This window comes from Salvelinus alpinus, chromosome 1 (genome assembly GCF_045679555.1).
Source record: "Salvelinus alpinus chromosome 1, SLU_Salpinus.1, whole genome shotgun sequence".
Classification (NCBI taxonomy): Eukaryota; Metazoa; Chordata; class Actinopteri; order Salmoniformes; family Salmonidae; genus Salvelinus; species Salvelinus alpinus.
In genome coordinates, this window is record NC_092086.1 from 57,176,056 (window position 1) to 57,198,970 (window position 22,915).

Below are 22,915 nucleotides of genomic sequence, written 5' to 3' on the forward strand. Positions count from 1 at the left end.
TTTACTTGCGCACATTTCACAGAACGACCTGACTTTTAAATTCCTATGGTTAAAGGCTACAGCAACTGTAGTGAAGTTGGTTACCCATTTCACAGTTAATGACCCAGCTGTTATGGAACAGAATATACATTGCACCATTACATTTTATGTAAAAGCCCTTATAAAGCTCATGTCAAACTTCTAATTAACCCTCAGTCGCTGTAGTAAGCCTAAAATTGTCAGTATTTATCATTTCTATGGAGAAATTAATGCACAGATGGTAGACTTTGGGCTCGTGACAATTGGACAAACATATATAAACGCAACATGTATCAGTCCCATGTGTCATTCATACACAGTAACAAACAGTGAATCCAGCTCAAAAAAGGTTTTATTCTTCAGCTTGAAAAATGAGAAGTCACACCTAGTGAAGAGGATCCTTGTGTTTTAGGTATTGAAATGCTCAGTAAGACAACGCAACAGAATAGGACAAAATCAGAAACTCAATCATTTTACAATATACCTCCCCTCCAATAACAAATTTGTCAACATTACAGCTGTTATGCTCTCCCCTCCTTATAAATGCAAAGGCAGCAGAATAGAGCAGAAAGACCAGGAGTCCTGGACTGAGGCTGGAGGCCGTAGCCTGGGGATGGAAGTAGTTTAGCTCTGGCCTCCCAGGGTGTGCTTGTCAAACAGGTACTCTGCCATCTTGTTTTTGACAGCATCCATCTTGGTGAGGTTGGTGATGTGGTCTCCCAGCTTCTTAATGGCCTCCACCTGCTCATTCAGGTAATGGGTCTCCAGGAAGTCACACAGCTAAAGAGGGAAAACACAGGTCAGACAAGAGAATGACTAGACTATTGTAGATACAGTAACACAAGAGTCTGGTGGTAATGGCATAAGGGCAGACAGACAACTCAATGAGGTGTTTGCAGATGTCTAACTCCTGCATTAGCTGCATTGTGTGTAGTGTTCATCTGTGGACTATTGTGTGCTTGTGAAGCAGGTCACAATCCTTTGTCATTAGAGCTACAACAACCCAATCAGCTTCTGAGACAGTACCTGTCTTCTATGTGATACATACATGTGATGTGCGGTTCCTCAACTTACATGGGGGTCAACCTTGTCAGAGGCAATCTTGTGCAAGTCCAGTAGGGCCTGGTTCACATTCTTCTCCAGCTGCAGAGCACACTGCATGGCCTCCAGCCCATTGCCCCACTCATCACGATCTGGCTTCTACACAGGACAGAATGAACACAGGAGGGTTAGGGACAACTAGCAGATGTTTCTATGCATACCTACTAACAGTCACAGTTAGCCAGTATATCTGGCACATTAAGGGATCAAACAAACTGGAAACAATGAAACAAAAAGTAAAGATAGGGTCAATTTAACCACATATGCTTTAGTTTATTAAGCACATAGGGTGTGGCTCAGTCGGTAGAGCATGACGTTCGCAATGCCAATGGTTCACTTCCTGCTGGGGCCAACTATACATAAAATGTATGCACATGGCCAAGTCAATATTGCCATGCAGCACAGAAAATGTGGTTTTAATTTATAATGTGGGCTTCGCCATCCCAGAAATATACATTTTAAAATAATAAAAATGACCCCCCCCCACTTAAGACTTCCTTCGGAAAAAAGAACGCTTAGGGCGTCCATCCAATGATTTCAAATCCCTGTACTCATAAGCCTACAGTTAGCAGTATGGCCACATCTTCAGCCGCCTTTCTCTAATACCAGGGCAGTCACTTACGGCACACCTCAAAATGAAATCACTTAGCATTACCATTAATGACTACTCACTCAAAATAACACATACTTGACGTAAACAGTTAAGAGAACAAAAGAACCCATCTAGAACCATAAAGGGTTCTTCATTTGCCCCTCTAGATGAACCATTTGTCCATGAAGAACCTCTTCAACTGAGAACTCTAGTCTATGTAGAATAAACCTTTTTTCTATTAGTCTACAATCTAAATGTGTTTCCTATGCTCAGGGCTCACCTTGATGTCCTGGAGTAGAATGCGTCCACCTCTCTTGTTCTGGAAAGAGAGTAGCTTGTCGGCGTGCTCGCGCTCCTCGTCGCTGTTCTCCTTGAAGAAATGCGCGAAGCCAGACAGAGCCACATCGTCACGGGAGAAATAGAAAGCCTGGGTGGATAAACAAGACAGTGTGGTTAGAGAGAAAAAAACATCCCAAACATGACACATTCTGTTGTGGCAACTAAACTTGATAGACATGAATCCGTCTAGTCCGTAGTCTACTTGGTAACCTGCCAATTAACCTGTCGAGGAGTTGTTACGCGCTCTGTCCAAGGTAGGATAGATTCCCGGCTTCATTTGAAAGCTATATCTACCTGGAGGCTCTTAATAGCCAAGCAAAGTAAGACTCAATTATATACTTAACGGAGTTGAGATTCTTGGCTATTAATTTTCTAGGCCTACAGAAAATTCAGGTGAAAAAAAGCCATTTAATCCCAGGCATTACAATATACATGTAGATCAACAAAACGGTAATCTTGGTAGACTCCTTACCATTGACGTGTAGGTGTAGGAGGCAAACATCTCCAAGTTGATCATCCGGTTGATGGCAGTTTCGCAATCGTGGTGATAGTTCTGGCGGATCTGAGACTCCATCTCGGCAGATTTTCTTTTATAGCTAAATGAATGTTACAAAAATAGAGTTTCTTAAACTATTTTGCTATTACAGTTCAAGTAAGTGTTATGTTATCCAATCCGGAATGTTCTATAATGCGGGACGAAGGCAGAGGAGTTCCGTTCAATCACTGTTGAAGCAAGAACTTCTTCATGCGTCTTCTCAGACTTGTGAACTGGAAGGTGCCTTGTTCGCTCTATTTATTGTTCCAAACGGAATGCGTCAGTGAAATCCACCCTCACAGAGCGTAGCCAATCACCTTTAGAATTTCAACAGAAACTAGGCGGTCATTTGATGACGATCCCACTCATACACATGACCTAAAGCGAAGATGATTTATTATATTGACAAGAGAGCCGAGTGACCAATCTAACAATGGAAATACATTTGCGCAACGATTGAAGACAGGCAAGATCAGGTGGGACCATTCTAGCCAATGAAAGTGCAGGTACGCGTGTGAACAACACACAGAACTAAACGTCGTTTTGCTCAAAGTTGCCGGAATGCCACGTGCATCCACATATATTAGTACATTTGTAAAGCTTAAACAATACGAAACTTCGATCAAAATCCTCAAGTAATTTGACACTCTTGTTATATACCTCCACACAAAAACGGGCTTATCTCACGCGGACAGATTTTGGGCGGAGTAAATGCTCTCGCCTCGACCTCTTCATCTTAATCTGTTTTAAAAAATGTACCTTGTTCTACGACATGCTTGGCATTCCTTTTTAAAGGATACGTTTGGGTGAGCATATAACGCGAACGTCTAGCATTCCAAAGGTTGCTTCAGTTCACAGACAACTTTAGCATTTTTGCTAATTAGCAACTTTGCAACTATTTACAACTTTTTAGTTACTTTGCCACTACTTAGCGTGTTAGCTAAACCTTCCCCTAACCGTAACCCTTTAACCCAACTCCTAACTCCTGACCTTAACCTTAGACCTAACCTTAACTCTTAACCCCTAGCCTAGCTAACTTTAGCCACCTAGCTAATATATTTCAAATTGCCACCCTTTGCCTTGATGACAGCTTTGCACACTCTTGGCATTCTCTCAACCAGCTTCACCTGGAATGCTTTTGCAACAGTCTTGAAGGAGTTCTCACATATGCTGAGCACTTATTGGCTGCTTTTCCTTCACTCTGCGGTCCGACTCATCCCAAACCATCTCAATTTTGTTGAGATCGGGGGATTGTAGAAGCCAGTTCATCTGATGCAGCACTCCATCACTCTCCTTCTTGGTAAAATAGCCCTTACACAGCCTGGAGGTGTGTTGGGTCATTGTCCTTTTTAAAAACAAATGATAGTCCCAGTAAGCCCAAACCAGATGGGATGGTGTATCGCTGCATAATGCTGTGGTAGCCGATCTGGTTAAGTGTTACCAGCACCCCCACACCATACACCTCCTCCTCCATGCTTTACGGTGGGAAATACACATGCAGAGATCATCCGTTCACTCACAAAGATACGGCTGTTGGAACCAAAAATCTCCAATTTGGACTCCAGACCAAAGGACAAATTTCCACCGGTCCAATGTCCATTGCTCATGATTCTTGGCCCAAGCATGTCTTTTATTATTATTGGTGTCTTTTAGTAGTGGTTTCTTTGCAACAATTCAACCATGAAGGCCTGATTCACACAGTCTCATCTGAACAGTTGATGTTGAGATGTGTATGTTACTTGAACTCTGAAGCATTTACTTGGGCTGCAATTTTTGAGGCTGGTAACTCTAATGAACTCATCCTCTGCAGCAGAGGTAACTCTGGGTCTTCCATTCCTGTGGTGGTCCTCATGAGAGCCAGTTTCATCATAGCGCATGATGGTTTCTGTGACTACACTTGAAGAAACTCAAAGTTCTTGAAATTTTCCGGATTGACTGACCTTCATGTCTTAAAGTAATGATGGACTGTCATTTCTCTTTACTTATTTGAGCTGTTCTTACCATAATATGGACCTAGTGTTTTACCAAATAGGGCTATCTTCGGAACCCCCCCTACCTTGTCACAACACAACTGATTGGCTCAAAACTAATTAAGAAGGAAGGAAATTCCACAAATTAACTTTTAAGAAGACACACCTGTTAATTGAAATGCATTCCAGGTGACTACCTCATGAAGCTGGTTGAGAGAAAGCCAAGAGTGTGCAAAGCTGTCATCAAGGCAAAGGGTAGCTATTTGAAGAATCTCAAGTATAAAATATGCTTTTTTGGTTACTACATGATTCCATATGTGTTATTTCATAGTTTTGATGTCTTCACTATTATTCTACAATGTAGAAAATAGTAAAATTAAAGAAAAACCCTTGAATGAGTCTTAAACTTTTGACCGGTAGTGTATACATATTTTTTGTCTAATAAACACTACAAACAGGCTACCCGACCGCTCGGAGGCTTCCGCATGGTCCTAAAGCACACTGTTGCCTCGTTTTGTATCACATTCCAATGATAAAACTGGTGGGATGGACAAAAATGCATGTCCCCCTGTCCCCAGTGAAATTTGCACACCTGCTTATTCCTGTCATAACCTCCTGTTGGTTCTACTACAGTATGGACTGACTCAGGCTCTGCCCTGGCTGTATTTCTGCCTTGTCATTGTGACTCAGCATTCTGGAGTCTCAAGCAGAGACGGAAGAGGAAGCGAGACAGCCCACTCCTTCATTTTTTCCCTCAATGGAAGTCAACTAACTAAGCAGACCACTATCGCATTGTTGTCTGCTTAAGGAGCCACCTCCTTAAGCAGACAGTGGTAAACGGCCTGAGTGAACTATCTTCACTATCTTGGGCAAAGACCGGCTGATACCAGATTTGAAGAAAAGGAAAAACGGAAGGAGAGAACAGCAGGAACATATACTATACTATGCAACTTACATATACTGTGTAACTTACTAAGGCATTTTTAAACAAATAGCTGTTTCGGGTGAATTGAAGGGAAAATACAACAACTTTCCTGAAAATGTTGTCAATTTAGTCAATCAGAACTCAAATACCAATATTTTTCTATATTACTTTAAACTGTTGGTATAACTATAACAGTTCAGAATGTCACCACCAATGTCAAAACCCATTATTCTATTTATGTTCCCTTCACCATGTTTGGGTAGTACATGGTCTTGAAATTACTAATTTCTTTATATATATTAGTATTTTCTCTCTCTTTATTGAGATATCAAGTTATAAATGAGAAGGGGGTGACAGAAAGGTAGAGGAATACAGATATGAAGGCGTAGGCAGGGTTTGAATCCATGCCGCAAAGGTCCACGTGTGGTCCAGAGTCAGCAGCATTACCACTAGACCAGACTATGGCACAAAATTAATAAGGTCTAATACTCAATTAACTTAAAAGGAGTCGAGGCACTCAAAATCAAGAAACTGCTGACTTGATTACACTTTAATTGCACTATCAATTCATTAAAAAGTATACATACATGGTTGTAAAGGAAATCATGTTCAGTCCTAATAAGCTGAAGATTCTATAATGAATGAAATTTAACAAGTATTGTGTTAGTCTACCTGAAAGAGAGGCTGATTACTTTGTTGTCGTGAAAGTGAACTGGGATAGAAATACATGATCAATCCAATTAAAGTGAGTGTCGTGATGCCAACTTTGGACCAACTACATTAAGTGTAAAGGCTTGGATAGGCCTATGGCTCAGAATATGGAATAGAATGTGAATGGTGGGCTACTCACTCAAGTATTAATTCAAATATATAGTAGATTATAGGTTGTGGGCGGAAGCCGGAAAAACGTGAAGTTGATCGATCCCCATCGAGGGAGGAGCAGATTTTTTGTATACGACAGTTAAACATTCTTATAATAACTATAACTTATCTTGCACATTGTCTCATAAAAGTATAGTTTAACACGGCTTCTATCTAGGATGTAAACACAGCCTCAATTGAGGTCTGAAAAGTCAAACTGCTTGCTGTATGTGTTTGATGAACTCCCAAAGAGTGAAATAAGATAAACATCTGTTTTTGAGTGCACTTGAAAAATCAAATTTATTTATATAGCCCTTCTTACATCAGCTGATATCTCAAAGTGCTGTACAGAAACCCAGCCTAAAACCCCAAACAGCAAGCAATGCAGGTGTAAAAGCACGGTGGCTAGGAAAAACTCCCTAGAAAGGTCAAAACCTAGGAAGAAACCTAGAGCGGAACCAGGCTATGAGGGGTGGCCAGTCCTCTTCTGGCTGTGCCGGGTGGAGATTATAACAGAACATGGCCAAGATGTTCAAATGTTCATAAATGACCAGCATGGTCAAACAATAATAATCACAGTAGTTGTCGAGGGTGCAGCAAGTCAGCACCTCAGGAGTAAATGTCAGTTGGCTTTTCATAGCCGATCATGAAGAGTATCTCTACCGCTCCTGCGGTCTCTAGAGAGTTGAAAACAGCAGGTCTGGGACAGGCAGCACGTCCGGTGAACAGGTCAGGGTTCCATAGCCGCAGGCAGAACAGTTGAAACTGGAGCAGCAGCATGGCCAGGTGGACTGGGAACAGCAAGGAGTCATCATGCCAGGTAGTCCTGAGGCATGGTCCTAGGGCTCAGGTCCTCCGAAAGAGAGAAAGAAAGAGAGAATTAGAGAGAGCATGCTTAAATTCACACAGGACACCGGATAAGACAGGAGAAGTACTCCAGATATAACAAACTGACCCTAGCCCCCCGACACATAAACTACTGCAGCATAAATACTGGAGGCTGAGACAGGAGGGGTCAGGAGACACTGTGGCCCCATCCGATGATACCCCCGGACAGGGCAAAACAGGAAGGATATAACCCCACCCACTTTGCCAAAGCACAGCCCCCACACCACTAGAGGAATATCTTCAACCACCAACTTACCATCCTGAGACAAGACCGAGTATAGCCCACAAAGATCTCTGCCACGGCACAACCCAAGGGGGGGCGCCAACCCAGACAGGAAGATCACATCAGTGACTCAACCCACTCAAGTGAAAGAGCACCAGTAAGCCAGTGACTCAGCCCCTGTAATAGGGTTAGAGGCAGAGAATCCCAGTGGAGAGAGGGGAACCGGCCAGGCAGAGACAGCAAGGGCGGTTCGTTGCTCCAGAGCCTTTCCGTTCACCTTCACACTCCTGGGCCAGACTACACTCAATCATATGACCCACTGAAGAGATGAGTCTTCAGTAAAGACTTAAAAGTTGAGACCGAGTCTGCGTCTCTCACATGGGTAGGCAGACCATTCCATAAAAATTGAGATCTATAGGAGAATGCCCTGCCTCCAGCTGTTTGCTTAGAAATTCTAGGGACAATTAGGAGGCCTGCGTCTTGTGACCGTGTACGTGTAGGTATGTACGGCAGGACCAAATCGGAAAGATAGGTAGGAGCAAGCCCATGTAATGCTTTGTAGGTTAGCAGTAAAACCTTGAAATCAGCCCTTGCCTTAACAGGAAGCCAGTGTAGGGAGGCTAGCACTGGAGTAATATGATCAATTTTTTTGGTTCTAGTCATGATTCTAGCAGCCGTATTTAGCACTAACTGAAGTTTATTTAGTGCTTTATCCGGGTAGCCGGAAAGTAGAGCATTGCAGTAGTCTAACCTAGAAGTAACAAAAGCATGAATTAATTTTTCTGCATAATTTTTGGACAGAAAGTTTCTGATTTTGCAATGTTACGTAGATGGAAAAAATCTGTCCTTGAAACAGTCTTGATATGTTCGTCAAAAGAGAGATCAGGGTCCAGAGTAACACCAAGGTCCTTCACAGTTCTATTTGAGACAACTTTACAACCATCAAGATTAATTGTCAGATTCAACAGAAGATCTCTTTGTTTCTTGGGACCTAGAACAAGCATCTCTGTTTTGTCCGAGTTTAAAAGTAGAACGTTTTCTGTGTCTGAAACACAGGCTTCTAGCGAGGGCAATTTTGGGGCTTCATGCCATGTTTCATTGAAATGTACAGCTGTGTGTCATCCGCATAGCAGTGAAAGTTAACATTATGTTTTCGAATGACATCCCCAAGAGGTAAAATATATAGTGAAAACAATAGTGGTCCTAAAACGGAACCTTGAGCAACACCGAAATGTACAGTTGATTTGTCAGAGGACATACCATTCACAGAGACAAACTGATATCTTTCCGACAGATAAGATCTAAACCAGGCCAGAACTTGTCTGTGTAGACCAATTTGGGTTTCCAATCTCTCCAAAAGAATGTGGTGATCGATGGTATCAAAGGCAGCATTAAGGACTAGGAGCACGAGGACAGATGCAGAGCCTCCGTCTGACGCCATTCAAAGGTAATTTACCACCTACACAAGTGCAGTCTCAGTGCTATGATGGGGTCTAAAACCAGACTGAAGCATTTCGTATACATTGTTTGTCTTCAGGAAGGCAGTGAGTTGCTGCGCAACAGCTTTTTCAAAAAATATTGAGAGGAATGGAAGATTCGATATAGGCCGATAGTTTTTTATATTTTCTGGGTCATGGTTTGGCTTTTTCAAGAGAGGCTTTATTACTGCCACTTTTAGTGAGTTTGGTACACATCCGGTGGATAGAGAGCCGTTTATTATGTTCAACATAGGAGGGCCAAGCACAGGAAGCAGCTCTTTCAGTAGTTTAGTTGGAATAGGGTCCAGTATGCAGCTTGAAGGTTTAGAGGCCATGATTATTTTCATCATTGTGTCAAAAGATATAGTACTAAAACACTTGAGTGTCTCTCTTGATCCTAGGTCCTGGCAGAGTTGTGCAGACTCAGGACAGCTGAGCTTTGGAGGAATACGCAGCTTTAAAGAGGAGTCCGTAATTTGCTTTCTAATGATCATGATCTTTTCCTCAAAGAAGTTCATGAATTTATTACTGCTGAAGTGAAAGCCATCCTCACTTGGGGAATGCTGCTTTTTAGTTAGCTTTGCGACAGTATCAAAAAGAAATTTCGGATTGTTCTTATTTTCCTCAATTAAGTTGGAAAAATAGGATGATCGAGCAGCAGTGAGGGCTCTTCGATACTGCACGCTACTGTCTTTCCAAGCTAGTCGGGAAACTTCCAGTTTGGTGTGGCTCCATTTCCGTTCCAATTTTCTGGAAGCTTGCTTCAGAGCTCGGGTATTTTCTGTATACCAGGGAGCTAGTTTCTTATGACAAATGTTTTTAGTTTTTAGGGGTGCAACTGCATCTAGGGTATTGCGCAAGGTTAAATTGAGTTCCTCAGTTAGGTGGTTAACTGATTTTTGTCCTCTGACGTCCTTGGGTAGGCAGAGGGAGTCTGGAAGGGCATCAAGGAATCTTTGTGTTGTCTGAGAATTTATAGCACGACTTTTGATGCTCCTTGGTTGGGTCTGAGCAGATTATTTGTTGCGATTGCAAACGTAATAAAATGGTGGTCCGATAGTCCAGGACTATGAGGAAAAACATTAAGATCTACAACATTTATTCCATGGCACAAAACTAGATCCAGAGTATGACTGTGGCAGTGAGTAGGTCCAGAGACATGTTGGACAAAACCCACTGAGTCGATGATGGCTCCGAAAGCCTTTTGGAGTGGGTCTGTGGACTTTTCCATGTGAATATTAAAATCACCAAAAATTTGAATATTATCTGCTATGACTACAAGGTCTGATAGGAATTCAGGGAACTCAGTGAGGAAGGCTGTATATCGCACCAGGATGCCTGTAAACAGTGGCTATAAAAAGTGATTGAGTAGGCTGCATAGATTACATGACTAGAAGCTCAAAAGACGAAAATGTAATTTACAAATTGTCCCATGAAGAGGTAACTCCGTTGACCATTTAGCCATTTTTTAAAAAGCTAGCCAATGTTAGTTTGACTAGCCTAGCCTGCTACTGTAAATGTCAATTTGCCTGCTCATGAGCCTAGTGTTCCATTAGCTTTCTGTCAGTGACATTTTTTAAAATCATGTTTTGGCCTGATGATATGTCTCTTTTCAACTAGCTAACTGCAGGTTTAAAGAAACATTCAATCATATACGTTTGGTTAGAAAGCCAAATAAAAGCGTATAGCTAGAAAGATGTGTGTGTCATGTATGCTAGAATGTAGGTTTAAAAACTAAGATGCATATGCAAATTAGCCAACACAGCATATCCTACACATATACAGTAGCATACCTTGCAATACAATGTCCTCTAAAAAACAGCTGGGAAAAATGTATATAATTTGGTCTGCAATAAGAGAACCAGAGTTTGATTTATAAACCAGAGGACAACAGAATTCTATTCACTACATGTTACAATAGTAAAACAATCTCTTTGTCACCTCGTCACACTGATTCTGTATTAAATGTAGTCTTTGAGATGGTCTAGAGAGCATGTGTATCTGTGGTTGGTGCTCTTCAACTCTAAAATGCACTATATCCCTCAAACTCAACTCTGAACCTAGAAGCCTGTTCCACTGTTTTTTAAAAATTGTTCCCCTCTAATCAGGGACTGATTTAGACCTGGACACCAGGTGTGTGCAATTTTTTTTACGAGTTGAATACTCCTGCACTAAAACGTATAAGGCAACAAAGAAAAGGTAACAGACAAATACACAAACACTAGAGAAAACTCAGAAATATATTTTTATTTGCTATCTATCTGCGTTTTCTCTGGTATTTCTAAAACCACCTGCAACTGGACACGGACATGTGTAAGATAACTGGTTTCCAGAATTGGGAACGAAGACAGTACTGCCAATACCAGGTTAGTTGTAGAATCTACTGCAGTGTTTTGATTTGGCAAACCTGTAATGTCCAGAAATGCTGGATAACAACAATCTTTTGTTATATCATATCTAGTGTAGCTACAAGCTATGGATTATTTTGCCATGGGGCAGAGATAAAAATGTTTTAGAGCTCAGGGATTCTTAAAAGATGGGACTGTCAACTTTTGTTCTACAAACATTTGTCTTAATATTAACAAAATGTGAAGTTTATATTTTGACAGACCAAAGTATCAGCTATTAACACAATGTAAAGGAACAACCTCCTATTTTTTCATTAAATGCAACTAAGTGGATTTATGTCAACTCCGTCAGACACCATAAAAGGCATTTCATTTGTACAATTATAGTCAAACAAGTGTTTAAAGGCCTTGATTGTTTAATGCTAACATTTAGATTATTCATAAATGTGTAATACAAATCTCCAAACATATTTTTGTTTTGTTTTATAGCTATATTAAATGCTCCAGGGCTAATTTAGTTAGAAATCTGGCATGGTTTTCTAGATTTTGAACATAAAAGAACAATTATGAAGCTAACATTATCCCTTAGGTCTAGCACAGCAAATATAGAAGGTTGTGTGTTCACAGACCCCTATGGGCAAGAGTAAGTGTGGAAAGATCTAATTCCTAGTAAAAGCATTGCATGAGTCTATCATTGTATTTGCAGGTCCGAGAAAAATGTGCCTTTATAAACAATTCATGCAACTCTACGTAATTTTACATATTAGCAGAATATTTTTGTATACTACTCAAATTACTCAAATTACAGGCTAAGAATGGACATGGAGATAGCCCTATGTGTTCATCTTATCCAGTGATGACCTGTCATTCAGGGCAGCTTTGTTTTTCATCTTGTTTGAGCCTCACCTGTTTTGCATGTTATTCTGGCATTAATACGTGTCACATATCAGTTTGCAAACAATGTATAAAAAAGAAAAAGCATTGAGTTAATAAAGCCACATACAAACATTGTCTCTTTTCTTGCTTTCTTCAGTAAGGCAGCTCCAAAATGCAGGTGTTTCCGCCTAGCTCAGTGCTTTCTGTGGTGGTGGGGCAGCCAGAAGATACAGAGCATAGGGGTTGGTAATGTTCTCTACTTGCGCCATGATTGGCTCAGTGTTCTGTCACTCATGGGGACACTACGTCACAGAAAAATGTATGGGGAGAGCTCGGAAATTCAAGCCCCTTGGGTGCTGCCATATAGTTACATTAGAAGTGCCCATCTAAGAAGGCTCAAGGTCATTGACTGCAGATAAAATGACCTCAAATCACGTTATATCTACCGTAGCTTTGATTGGACTGATCATGTCAACATCAAACTTTCAAAATCTTAGTTAGCAAGCTAGCAGTCATCATCATGAATTAAGTTGACAATCTACTGGCAAATCCTTTTCAATCCTTGTCATATGAAGGAAATTGTGAAGAGAAATTATAGATAAAACGTATCGGTGCTAATCGGCCATTGGACATAAACATTGCACAACAAATTGGTAATCGCAAATTCAACAATGAGTGGTTTGGAAGGAATCAGTGGCTAACTGCAAACATTACAAAGCAATCACTAGCCTACTATTCAGTTGAGTTGGTGTGTGGTCCAAGTCTGGGGTTAAGGTCCTCTTTTCCAAGCCTAAAAGGATAAACATTCAACATTGGCCATGCCATTGGCCGAGTTCAAAACAACTGGAAACTTGGAACTGGGAAATCTCAGACTTCAGTGAGTTCAAGACAACTGGGAACTCAGAAAGCTCAGACTGGGAAAATACGTTTTGAACGGTCATCCAACTTGGAATTCCAAGTCGGGAACTCAGGCATCTTTCTAGAGCTCCGACCTGAAGATCACTGACTTCATGATTCGACCTTGTTTTTTTTGTAGAGTTTCCAGTTGTCTTGAAAGCACCATAAATCCAGAGAATGCCAGACTTTGATGACAAGATTTGCCCACGAGGGGGGCCGTAAGCTGTTAGTAGCCCATGTCCCTTACTCTAATAATTGGGTCATTTTCCCCCTCATAACTTAGCCTACTGTTCTCACTTGGTGGTGCACATGTAGCCTATAGCCTGTTTTAGAGAAATGTCATCAACAAATATTGTAAGGGCTTTCATTGTCTGCTTATATGCCCCTTTTGTTTATCCTACAGTTCTGACTTGGTGCACAGGGAGACTACTGTAAGAACGGCCCATGTTCTGAATTCTGCCGCTGTACATTTCAAAAGTGCTGACCAAATAGTTATATTGACTACGTTCATCCTACTTTGCATATTAATGTCTTAATCGAAATTACACATTGCCTCTTATCACTTTCGTTGTCCCCTTATGCCATCATTTGTGCTTCTCATTGTCAGTAGAAACAACTGATATGGCAAGTTAGCCATACCAGCTATCTGTTTTTAATAAAGGCAGTAATTGAGGCTGAATTAACTGTATTGCTGCCAGGTGTAGCAATGGTAAGGTGTTGAGACTGCTATTGGAACAGCTTTATTTAGGCCCTAACAGTTTGGGCACCGTTATAGTGCAATTAACGTATTGTTTAGTGCTTTGCTGGCATGCATCTACATTTTTGTGGGGGAGTTTGCCCCACCAGTGATCTTATCATATTTCTCGAATGCCAAATCAGTGTGTCTTGTTTGCAACGGAACTGTCCCTGTTAGGAATCTGAACATGGTACTTCCTTTCAAAAGTCCGGCCTACCTTTCCACCCCAGACAGTAGGCCTACCGACGCAGAACAATGTAAGATTTAACAGACGGCTATTCTTCTTTAACAACAGGTCACAAGGGTTTCCCTAAAAGCTGTCTGGGTTTAAACATCTGTTGTACAGAAAGTGAATAGCTTAATCAATGGAAAGTGACAGAATTAGATTACTTCTCAAGCAAATATTTTTTTTTTGCCTCCTCCACTGTAAGAGATTGTAGCTCAGACTCTGAATGTCAAAGAAACTAAACAATGATATTCCCATATGGATCGAAGTCATGTTTTTCCAGGGTATTTTCAGCTTGTTTTTTGCATAAATCATAACGGACCAAAGTGCTGTTATAGATCACTGTATGTAATCGGATCTGTTTAATTTTATTCCAAATCTTAAGATAACAATGGGTAGGCACTTGATTTTTGCCAGTTTTCCAATAAAAGGTAGGCCTATGGCATACCCTCTCATACACCCTCAATTCCAGTACTGGTTTTAACAGCCATTCACTGACATGGAGGAGGCTATTTAAAGAGTGCATGGTGGGTGGAGGAATTGAACCACAAATCTATGGATATAGCAGCCTATAGCCTAATTCTGTCTGTCAAACAGGTAGAGCTACCTCTTATTTCTTAAATAGAAAAGAAGAAATAGGCTCCAACACAAAGCCCTCTTGTTGTTAGTAAAGTCTAATTAAAATGAAGACGGTTTAAATGAATTATTCCTTCTCCAATTTGCCTATTTTCAGCACCATCAGCTGTCCATTTCCAATTGATTGTGTCACGACTGCTGCTTCAAGTTTCAGCACCACAATGTAAGTAACTTAAATCTGGCTTATTGTGATGTCAATAAGTTGGATAAATACATAATGGGCAAGAAACATATTGTTTTTCTTCAAATCAATTATAGTAGTAGCAAGCTATCAAAGTTGACCTCCGGTCTTCATCTTCACGCTCTCCTTCTCAAACTTTACAGAACATAAGCTATAGGCTAGTCCACGTGCAAGATATTGCATTTTTTGGACTAGGCCTAATCAGTAATAATTTTCTGAGGAATTCTTTGACTCTCCTCCTGAACTGCCACTGTAGGCCTACACAGCACAGCATTGGTTAGCCTGCACAAAAAAACGGTTTTGATCAGCAAGGGCAGAGCAGGACTCAGGGTTGGAATATCCATTGCAGTGTGTAATGCAGTCTAGTTTTATTTACGCAATCCCAGCAGCTATCTTAGAAATATAACTTTGCTCTGTGCTTCTCTGAGCATGCACTTCGTAGCCTATAGCCTATAGGCTATGAATCAATTGATTGAGACCACGCTAAATAGCCTATAGGTACACTTCATATTGCATTTCCAGCAGAGAATCGGGTGGAATCAGGAATACATCGATATATAGCCTAATAAGCAACGAATTCTAAAACACTGAGAAATATTCAAATTTCTTCAATTACAAACTACATGACCCTCCCCTGGTCTAGATTTTAAAAATACTAATCCCTCCCCTTGACTGAAATTAAAAATGCATGACCCTCCCCCATTTTCCTCCAGGTACCCAGCCTGTACATTTTATCAATTTCTTAGCATTACAATTTTATCGTAAAAACTAAGAATGTTCTCAAGTTAAAGTTATAAACAGAAGTGATAGTAACACTGTAAAAGATTAACCATTACAGAACTCTTTCGTTTGAAGTTCTGAAGGGTGACACCCCTCTATTCCTATTTCTCTTCCTCCTTCCCACTCTTTCTCCTGTCATAACCTCCTGTTGGTTGTAATACAGTATGGACTGACTCAGGCTCTGCCCTGGCTGTATTTCTGCCTTGTCATTGTGACTCAGCATTCTGGAGTCTCAAGCAGAGACGGAAGAGGAAGCAAGATGTTCACTCCCTCAATGGTTCTGTTTCAATGGAAGTCAAGGACTAAGCAGACAGCTATCGCATTGGTGTCTATGGAGAGCAACCCCCCCACCCCCCTTAAGCAGACAGTGGTTAATGGCTTGAGTGAATTACCTTCATTTACCCACCATCTTTGGCCTGAAGGCCATTCTTTTCCGCTATCACCGTGACAATGCTGGAAGGAAACTAGGTCTCATGACTGTGGAAACAGACTTGAGCGGTGGTGAGTGGGCGAAAACTAGGAGAGAACAGCAGTAACATATTATGTAACTTACTAAGGCATTTTTAAACAAATAGCTGTAATATGGTTGTTTCTGATGAACGTTGGAGGGAAAATACACCAACAACTTTCCTGATAATTTGGACAATATACCCCAATCACAACTCAAATAACAATATTTTTCAATATTACTTTAAACTGCTGGTCTAACTAACAGTTTAGAAAATCATCAACAAACCCCTTGGTTTTTCACACTCAGTAGTTTCCTGTGTGTATCAAGAATGATCCACCTCACATAGGGACATTCAGCCAATTTAACACAACTGTGGGAAGCATTGGAGTCAACATGGGCCAACATCCCTGTAGAACGCTTTCGACACCTTATAGATCGAATCCTTTCCCCAACGAATTGAGGCTGTTCTGAGGGAAAAAGGTGCGTTTGCAATTCAATATTAGGAAGGTGTTCTTAATGTTTTATACTCTCAGAGTATATATATACAGTCCCATAAAAAGTATTTCCCCCTTTCTGGTTTTCTCTATTTTTGTTATCAGATCTTCAACCAAAACCTAATATTAGATAAAGGGAACATAGGTTTACAAATAACAAAAAAAAGATATACTTATTTTATTTATTTAATTAACCAAGTTACGCAACACCTAATTCCCCTGTGTGAAAAAGTAATTGCCCCTTTACACTCAATAACTGGTATTGCCACCTTTAGCCTGCAATGACTAAAAACAAATGCTCAATAACCATATGGGTCCATATTATCAGGCAGGTGTGTAATTTAGCAACAAGCATGATACCCTGTATTATGGGGTTGCCCATCTACATTTACCCCAGTGTGCTAATCATTAGCTAGATCACTGGTTCTCAATCCTGGTCCTGGGGACCCAAAGGGGTGCACATTTTAGTTTTTTCCCAAGCACTACACAGCTGATTCAAATCATCAAAGCCTTTTGATGAGTTGATCATTTGAATCAGCTGTGTAGAGATAGGGCAAAAACAAAAATGTGCAACCCTTTGGGTTCCCAGGACCAGGATTGAAAAACCAGTGAGCTAGATCATAAACTCAAAACATTATCTTGTTGCCAGCAACATAGGCTATTGCTGACTTGACTGTCCCAAACTTTCCACTGGTACTCAGCCAAGGATGTATAAACACTGAATAATGTAGGCCTATCTATTACAACAGAATTCTGTTACTGCCTACCATGCTATGTTGTTGTCTTAGGTCTCTCTTTATGTAGTGTTGTGTTGTCTCTCTTGTCGTGAAAGGCCTTTTGCCTTTTGGTAGGCCGTCATTGTGAATAAGACATGTTTCTTTACAGACGTGCCTAGTTAAATAAAGATTACAAATAAATAAAGCACTTCTCTGCAGCTTTTGACATTATTGATCATAATCTGCTGGAAAAAGCGTAAGTGTTATGGCTTTACATCCCCTGCTATATTGTGGATCTAGAGTTACCTGTCTAGCAGAACACAGAGGGTGTTCTTTAATGGAATCCTCTCCAACTTAATCTAAGTAGAGTTAGCCATTCCCCAGAGCAGCTGTCTAGGCCCCTTACTTTTTCAATCTTTACTAATGACTTGCCACAGGTGCTGAGTGAAGCCTGTGTGTGTGTCTATGTATGCTGATGACTCAACACTATACACATCAGCTACCACAGCAGGTGAAATCACTGCAACACTTAAGAGCTGCAGTCAGTTTCAGAATGGGTGGCAAGAAATAAGTTAGTCCTAAATACATGAATTTCAAAAACTAAAGGAATTGTATTTGGGACATAAAATTAATACACTAAACCCTCAACCTCAACAACATCTTGTAATGGATAATGTGGAAATGTAACAAGTTGAGAATAAACTTCTGTCATGGTAAAAACATACTGATACAACAGTAGCTAAGATGGGGATAGATCTGTCCATAATAAAGCACTGCTCGGCCTTAACAACACTATCAACAAGGTAGGTTCTACAGGCCCTTGTTTTGTCGCCCCTGGACTACTGTCCAGTCGTGTGGTCATGTGCCACAAAAAAGGAGTTATGAAAATTACAATTGGCCCAGAACTGGGCAGCACAGCTCACTCACAAATGTACACAGAGAGCTAACATTAATATTATGAATGTCAATCTCTCATGGCTCAGAGTAGAGGAGTGATTAACTTCATCACAACTTGTATTTGTGAGAAGTATTGACATGTTGAATGCACCGAGCTGTTAGTTTAAACTACTAAAACACAACTCAGACACCAGTGCATACCCCACAAGACATGCCACCAGGTCTCTTCACAGTCCCCAAGTCCAGAACAGACTATGGGAGGTGCACAGTCCTACAGAGAGCCATGACATGGCTACTATTCCACATCAAGTAACTCATGCAAGCAGTAAAATCATATTTAAAAACACAATAACATATTCACTATAGATACACACACACATGGATTTTGTGTTGCAGATATGTGGTAGAGTAGTGGCCTGAGTGCAAACCCTTAATGTGTTGTGAAATCTGTTTAGTATTGTTATGTTAGTTTTATTGTATAGAACTGCCTTTAATTTGTCAGACCCCATGAGTAGTAACTGCTGCCTTGACAGCAGCTAATAGGGATCCATAAATACAAATGTTGGTAAATTAAGGAATATGCAATTTAATCAGATGCCATCTAGTGGACTTTTTGGGTACATATGATTACAAATCTCTGGCCCTCTGTAAAATATATTTTCAAATAATTTGACAAAGCTGTGAAACGTTACCCTAAATATAAACCAAGTTATTGAGTACCATACAAATGTACTCAATTGTTTTACCATGTCAATACTTCTTGGTTGCAAATGTTGGTGGCAGTTGTGAAAAGACAATAGTTGCATAGTTATTGAAAATGCCAATGCTGATTAGACTGTTCTCATTAGGCCATTTTCCCCTTTAACCAAACAGAAACTCAGTAACTATATGGACACATTAAAAACGTCAATATTTGTCAGTTAAAGTATTAAAGTTAAGCTTGCCTGTTAATTACCAAAATGAAAGTGTTTAGTAATTTCAGTAAATTACCAGTAGCTTTGCAACCACATGACAGCTCCAATAAGCCCCTTATGTTGAACGAGAGGCTTGTATAATCCTTACTATTTTTGTGTTCAGTTCATAGTTTGCTGTAGGGGAACTATTGGGCATTACTAACTGAAATAAACACAATGATTAAAGATTAATTTCTCAGTAAGAAACAAACTTCCATCACTAGAGAATTGCGCCATAACAGCTGGCTAACGGCTTTGATTGACCTCTAGGCCGTCTAATAAACTTGTGATGCAGAGTAAAGGTCTACGTCAACTGTAGTTAACCATTTCACTCTTACGGCCCTGGAGTTGACATGGCACTTTCACAAGATACGGTAGAGGACACGCTCTGTGGTCAGAGGTAATGTCCTTTATAAACCTCATGTTAAACTTTCTTTATTGTTATGACCCTCAGTCACTGATAGGTCTTCAATTGTCAGTATTTATCACCAGGAATTTGAGATTCTCAGTAAGACAGAGCAAAGAACCCAAATAAACTGATACAACATCCATGGTCAACAATTAGAAAATAAACTTTAGTGATATTGTTCATTGTTTTTACAAGAAGCCTTGACTCCAAAATACAGTAGTGTTGTCAACAAAACACCTCAATATTACAGCTGTGTTGCACTGCACCAGTTTAACACTCTCCCCTCCCTATAAATGCAAAGCCAGTAGGATCTATCAGAGAAGCCAGGAGTCCTGGACTGAGGCTGTAGCCTGGGGATGGAAGTGGTTTAGCTCTGGCCTCCCAGGGTGTGCTTGTCAAACAGGTACTCTGCCATCTTGTTTTTGACAGCATCCATCTTGGTGAGGTTGGTGATGTGGTCTCCCAGCTTCTTAATGGCCTCCACCTGCTCATTCAGGTAATGGGTCTCCAGGAAGTCACACAGCTAAAGAGGGAAAACACAGGTCAGACATGAGAATGACTACAGACTATTGTAGATACAGTAACACAAGAGCCTGGTGGTAATGGCATAAGTGCAGATAATATGTTTCCAGCTTTTTTTTAACTAGGCAAGTCATTTAACACATTCTTATTTACAATGACATCCTAACGTGGAATAGTGGGTTAACTGCTTCGTTCAGGGGCAGAACATATTTTTACCTGGTCAGATAGGGGATTCAAGCCAGCAACCTTTGTTACTGGCCCAACGCTCTAACCACTAGGCAACCTGCCACCCTTTATGCAAAATTATGCATTAGCTGCATTGTGTGTATAGCGTGCATCTGTGGACTATTGTGTGCGTGTGAAGAAGCAGGTCACACAATCCTGTGTCATTAATCAGAGCTACAACAACCTGATCATCTCCTGAGACAGTACCTGTCTTCTATGTGATACATAACTGTGATGTGCGGTTCCTCAACTTACATGGGGGTCAACCTTGCCAGAGGCAATCTTGTGCAGGTCCAGTAGGGCCTGGTTCACATTCTTCTCCAGCTGCAGAGCACACTGCATGGCCTCCAGCCCATTGCCCCACTCATCACGTTCTGGCTTCTACACAGGACAGAATGAACACAGAAGTGTTAGGGACTACTAGCAGACATTAAGGTTAGGATAAAGTGAACAGAGTTACACCCCTCACTCAGTTCAGTGGTTAGAGGCAGTATGTTCAGGACTACTCCAGGTTCTCTAGATCAACTCTGTAGACACTCTCCTCCATGAAGTAAAGACATGTCTACAATCTAAAATGGTGTTTTCGATGCTGAGGGGCTCACCTTGATGTCCTGGAGTAAAATGCGTCCACCTCTCTTGTTCTGGAAAGAAAGTAGCTTGTCGGCGTGCTCGCGCTCCTCGTCGCTGTTCTCCTTGAAGAAATGCGCGAAGCCAGACAGAGCCACATCGTCACGGGAGAAATAGAAAGCCTGGGTGGATAAACAAGACAGTGTGGTTAGAGAAGAAAAAAAACATGCCAAACATGACAGCATTATGTTCTTGTTGTGGCACCTAAACTTGATGACAAAAGCATGATTCAGTATAGTCTAGTCCGTAGTCTACTTGGTAACCTGACAATTAAACTGTCAATGAGTCTTTATGCGCTCTGTCCAAGGTAGGATAGATTCCCGGCTTCATTTGGATGCTATATCTCCCTGAAAACTCTTAATAGCCTAGCCAAGTAAAACTCAAATATGTACTTCACGGAGTTGAGTTCATTGGCTATTAATTGTCTAGGACTACAGAAAAGTCAGGTGAAAAGTGGCATTTAGGCTCAGGCAAAATAACAGGTAGATCAACAAAACGGTCATCATAGTAGACTCCTTACCATTGACGTGTAGGTGTAGGAGGCAAACATCTCCATGTTGATCATCCGGTTGATTGCAGCTTCGCAATCGTGGTGATAGTTCTGGCGGATCTGAGACTCCATTTTGGGAGATTTTCTTTTATATCAAAATGAACGGTACAAAATAGAGTTTCTTCGACTATTTTGCTAATATAGTTCAAGTAAGTGTTACGTTATCAATCCGGAATGTTCTATAATGCGGGATGAAGGCAGAGGAGTTCCGTTCAATCACTGTTGAAGCAAGAACTTCTTCATGCGTCTTCTCAGACTTGTGAACTGGAAGGAGCCTTGATCGCTCTATTTATTGTTCCCGAACGGAACGCGTCAGTGAAATCCACCCTCACAGAGCGTAGCCAATCACCTTTAGAATTTCAACAGGAACTAGTTGGATCATTTGACGACGATCCCACTCCTCAGGAGTGAATGTAACATTGTGTGTTCTCATGAATTCTTGATAATCATATAGTTATCATTATTTAATAATTGTTTAATCCAAATAATGTTGTTGTCAAACCAGTCTTGGAAAAATAAAGACTTGTTTTTGTGTTTTATGTCTTTATTTTTCCAGATTGTATACTTATGTTCTTATGTCAGAAGATGTTGGAGTGAGTTAGAAGATTTTATCTTAAAAGAAACGACTATTAATGTTACTTTGAGAGACCATGAGATTACGTTTTATTTTGATCCAAATGATATGGACCCTGATTTAACTTTCATTGTTAAATTGTTTAAGTTTCATGGAAGATTCTTTATGCATAAAATGAAGTGGGCAGAGAACAAACCCCTCTTCACATTATTTAAGATAGAATTTAAATATTATTTTGAAAAGATCAGTAAATTTAAAAACAAAGAAGCAATATGCACCATAAAGAGACTCATATCTCCCTCACTAACTTTAAACATCAGCTGTCAGAGCAGGTCACAGGTCATTGCACCTGTACATAGCCCATTTGTAAGTAGCCCATCCAACTACCTCATCCCCATATTGTTACTTATTTTTTTGCTCCTTTGCACCCCAGTATCTCTACTTGCACATTCATCTTCTGCAAATCTATCACTCCAGTGTTTAATTGCTAAATTGTAATCACTTCGCCCCTACGGCCAATGTATTTCCCTACCTCCCTAATCATACCTCATTTGCACACACTGTATATAGATTTTTTTATATTGTGTTATTGACTGTATGTTTGTTTATTCCATGTGTAACTCTGTGTTGTTGTTTGTGTTGCACTGCTTTGCTTTATCTTGACTAGGTCACAGTTGTAAATGAGAACTTGTTCTCAACTGGCCTACCTGGTTAAATAAAGGTGAAGTAAAAACATTAAATATAAAGTGTTTAACAAATTGAAAAGGAATCTTGATATGTAATACTCCTCCCTGTCTGTTAGGTTTATCTACTCGTCTTTGTATATTTTTTGTATTGTTGTGTTCATAATAATAAATAAATATATATAAATAATAAAAAAATGACGA

The 22,915-nt window shown here is 40.4% G+C and overlaps 2 protein-coding genes across 2 annotated transcripts; both read right to left on the reverse strand.

Annotated features, from left to right (window-relative positions):
* Window positions 1–352: 352 nt before the first annotated feature.
* On the reverse strand, window positions 353–3,334 carry LOC139541749 (ferritin, middle subunit-like). The gene is made up of 4 exons (XM_071346732.1): window positions 2,523–3,334; window positions 1,992–2,138; window positions 1,093–1,218; window positions 353–798 (listed from the first exon to the last, which is right to left on the reverse strand). The coding sequence occupies exons 1-4, from the start codon at window positions 2,622–2,624 to the stop codon at window positions 643–645; spliced, it is 531 nt and encodes a 176-aa protein (XP_071202833.1). The 5' UTR covers window positions 2,625–3,334; the 3' UTR covers window positions 353–642.
* Window positions 3,335–19,677: 16,343 nt separating this feature from the next.
* LOC139542082 (ferritin, middle subunit-like) lies at window positions 19,678–21,822 on the reverse strand. Its single transcript, XM_071347147.1, has 4 exons — window positions 21,425–21,822; window positions 20,880–21,026; window positions 20,533–20,658; window positions 19,678–20,053 (listed from the first exon to the last, which is right to left on the reverse strand). The coding sequence occupies exons 1-4, from the start codon at window positions 21,524–21,526 to the stop codon at window positions 19,898–19,900; spliced, it is 531 nt and encodes a 176-aa protein (XP_071203248.1). The 5' UTR covers window positions 21,527–21,822; the 3' UTR covers window positions 19,678–19,897.
* Window positions 21,823–22,915: the final 1,093 nt, after the last annotated feature.

Bases quoted from the DNA above. Each gene is read 5' to 3' on its own strand.
- LOC139541749 (XM_071346732.1), bottom strand. From the start codon at position 2,624: ATGGAGTCTCAGATCCGCCAGAACTATCACCACGATTGCGAAACTGCC. The intron at 2,139-2,522 runs GTAAGGAGTCTA...TTATCCACCCAG, and splicing joins CCTACACCTACACGTCAATG to GCTTTCTATTTCTCCCGTGA. The intron at 1,219-1,991 runs GTGAGCCCTGAG...TGTCCTGTGTAG, and splicing joins TTCTACTCCAGGACATCAAG to AAGCCAGATCGTGATGAGTG.
- LOC139542082 (XM_071347147.1), bottom strand. From the start codon at position 21,526: ATGGAGTCTCAGATCCGCCAGAACTATCACCACGATTGCGAAGCTGCA. The intron at 20,659-20,879 runs GTGAGCCCCTCA...TGTCCTGTGTAG, and splicing joins TTTTACTCCAGGACATCAAG to AAGCCAGAACGTGATGAGTG. The intron at 20,054-20,532 runs GTAAGTTGAGGA...TTCCCTCTTTAG, and splicing joins CTGGCAAGGTTGACCCCCAT to CTGTGTGACTTCCTGGAGAC.